The following is a 3365-nucleotide window of genomic DNA, read 5'->3' on the forward strand; positions in this document are numbered from 1 at the left end:
GGGGGGGGGGGGTGAGGAAATTCACTGCAATCTCTGCTCACAGCTGTCCTCCTCCAACAGTGGAGCTGCAAACATGAGTCGACGTGGGAGGGTTTGTCACAGTGTCTATGGAGGAGTCAGAGGACAGGTTTCCATCCAAATACTGAACCAGTTTTAGGAACAATTCCAAAAGAAGTGTCAATGAAATGGCAGGGGGGCAGAGGGGGCAGAGGGGCTGGAAATGAAAAAAGCTTTAGTTTGAGGAGAGATTGGTGCCACCACGTTCCTTAACTAAGAAAAACTCCCTCACAAACAGAATACAGCTGCTAGATCGATTTTCTAATCCGTTTCAGTCTGATGCCGGCGATAAACGTAATTATTTTGTGTCATAAGAGCTCAACAACCACTCTGTCATCAGAGGTGTGGAGGTGGACCACTGGCACTGCAGACCCCCAGACTAGACCCAGAACTCAACACAGGAGCGTTTGAAACCAAAGAACATAGAGGGTTTTTTTGAGGAATATTCGTATTTTGTAATTAACTTGCTGTGTGGAACCCAACCAACCAAAAAACAACTAGAGAGTGACTGCAGTTTATAAATGCTAAAGAGGGTTTTAGTTTTTTGCTCATACGTGACTCAGACCTCCATACAGAATAAGCAGCCACTGCAGAAGCTGTGGCTCAGGCAGAAGAGCGGGTTGCCTAGTAATCGGAGGGTCGCTGTGTATGAGCTTAGTATCACCATGAGTGCTTTGGATGTTGGTATCCCCCTGATGAGCTGTTGGCACCTTAGATGGCAACCTCTGCCATCAATGTATCAAGTAACAAGTGGTGAATATGACAAGGGTTGTAAAGCGCTCTGATGGAGGCTTGTACAGGCCCAGTGTAACTCCACTGGTTCGATCACTCTTTCTTGCGTTTTGAGCAGATTTATTAACACCTTTTCAATTAATACCCAAAAGAAAACAGCATGTCAAACCTAATTACCAGTCAAGTGCCCTTAACTTCTACCAACCAACGTGCTTGTGTTTATGTTGTTAAAGTTTATTTCAGTTTATATGCTTTTGCACACTACAACTGCAATGTACTGTATTTTACTGGGTTTCGGTTCTAATAGTAGGAAAGATTTAAAATGCCTAAATGAAAACAAGTGAAATACAATATTCCATGCTGTGATTGGACAGTTGATTTCCATTTTGACAGGGAGAACACGTCATGTATTGGCTCTGCATACCGGAGGGGGGAGGGGGGATGGTTACTGAGTGGTGACTGTTGTTGAATCCTGAACAGAACCACTTCAAGAACCAGTGCTAATTTAGTGGAAAAGGGGTACTCCTTGTTCAGTTGGAGCCAGAATTGCAGTGTTTTTGAACTATCACATTGTAGCTCTTAACTAAGCATGGATGTATGCACGCGCTATATGCATGAACATGACTACGTAGCAGGTTAACAGTGAGACAACATTTTAAAATTACTTTTCAGTGATGTTATCATTTTGTAATATTCTGATATAATAATATTTCAGAGATTCTTCCGCGTACAGCTAGATGGAGCTCGCATATTTTACTTCTGATCTGTCGTCTTAATTTGGCATTTTAAATCTTCCATATTATATGTAGTTTTTCAGGAAATTTGAATGAAAAATTGTACCATTTACCATGATATTTTTTTTTTGTCCACACCAATCAAAAAGCATTGAAACTTTATACAGGCACATCCCCATTCCATAACCAGAGTGAAGTCCTGATCCTCCAAACTCTGCCTCCAAAGGTCCCTCTCAGGACTTGTAAAGCCAAAACAAACAACAACAAAAGGTTTTGCTTTTCCAAGAGGAGAACAGAGTAGAATAGGATAGAGATAAAATCGCCTTGCCTCATAGTAGCTCCTCACAGCATTGCAGAAAGCTTCATCAGCCACAATCTGAGTTTCCCCGTTGAGAAAAGCCAGGAAACGTTCCTTCACCGCCTGCAGCTGCTGCTTGTTCACCTGAGAGAGAGAAGAGATGATGGAGGAGAAAACAAAGTACAGAGAGGGTGTTTGGGAGGAGAAATGAGAGAAGAGATGTTGGCAGACGAGGGTGAAATCAATGAGAAACAGATGGAGAGGAAGAACAGAAGTTGATAGGAAGACAGGATGGATGAGAAACAGAACAGAAGGACAAGATTAGACTCTTTGTTAAAGTGTGACACCGTCATTACAGAGACAAGAAGAGTCACATTATCTAACAAATGTCTTTCATTAGGAACTGAGTTCACTAAAAACAACAGAGAAAGATGAATCCGTCTCAGTGTGGCTGGGAGACAATCTAGTCATGTTTCGAGTGATGGAGATTCTTTAAAAAGAGCATAACAAAGATTTAGCTCATTAACTAAAAACTGCCTTTATGTTACTCCACTGGAAACCATTTTCAAAGTCGTGAGGTCACTTTTAAACTGATTTGAAACTGAATTCATTTCCTTTCCAGGCAGCCATTGGCTTCAGTTCATTTCTGTGAAAATTATTTATAATGAAAAATTATTTTTTGTTGCACGGTGGGGAGCAGGGACTGTTTCAGTGCTCATACACGCAGTGCGTTTGTGTGCTTAACATGGGTTACACTGCACAACCTGCTTCCTTCAGAGCATTAGTGCATCATTTGTGTTCCTCCAACATTCATTGACACAGGTTCCTTTTCTCACTCAAGTCTCTGTAGATACTGTCTCCTCCTACACTGCAGCCACCATCAGGGCTGGGTATCTGTACTCAAAGAAGAAGTAGTAGTAGTTCCTGGGCAAGCGGCCAGAGTAACTGAGCTCAGAAGCAGGGATTCCCAAAGATTCCCACCCGTAGAAAACGGTGCTGCCAACTTTGTTTATCGTCATCGTGAAACAAAAGAAATATATCTATATCTCAATATATATTTATATTTATCTATATAAATCTATATTCTTGAACACAAGACTTATATCTGCAACACACATAGACCACATCTCAAAATGTGTGGCATTAACTGATCCCCACAGCACACAGCGGACGCATCACACAGACAGTAGAAGTTATCAAGGGAGAATAGCTGAGATGAGTCAAGCTGACGCGTGTTGATGCTGGGGAAAGGACAGTGGTGTATCATGAGCAGCTGATACTCATCAATCTGTAAAAATAATGGAGCAAGTTCTTTTTCTTACTTATGTCGTATACCCGACAATCTTTAAATTTGACCATGTTTAGTAACTTTGCACATGCTGACATATATAGAATCCTTTTCTACAACCAGTTTATAGTCCTAAATCAAGAGAAAATTCTAAATATAATCTGCCTCTACTTTCTACCCTCCATGCAAGGGTTTACTGCTAGAGATGTTCCGATTCCATTTTTTCCCTCCTGATACCGATTCCAATACTTGTGCT

General features: G+C 41.3%; 1 protein-coding gene across 1 annotated transcript in view; it reads right to left on the reverse strand.

Moving 5' to 3' along the window:
- The window catches only part of cadps2 (Ca++-dependent secretion activator 2), a gene marked incomplete in the record, with an annotated part of 177905 nt that overhangs the window by 145257 nt on the left and 29283 nt on the right, over positions 1–3365 (reverse strand). Inside the window, 1 exon segment of the mRNA XM_035665307.1 lies at positions 1852–1965. Coding sequence (XP_035521200.1) covers positions 1852–1965 — 114 coding nt within the window.

This window comes from Morone saxatilis, unplaced genomic scaffold (genome assembly GCF_004916995.1).
Source record: "Morone saxatilis isolate NCDOM2014 unplaced genomic scaffold, NCSU_SB_2.0 Contig2, whole genome shotgun sequence".
NCBI lineage: Eukaryota > Metazoa > Chordata > Actinopteri > Moronidae > Morone > Morone saxatilis.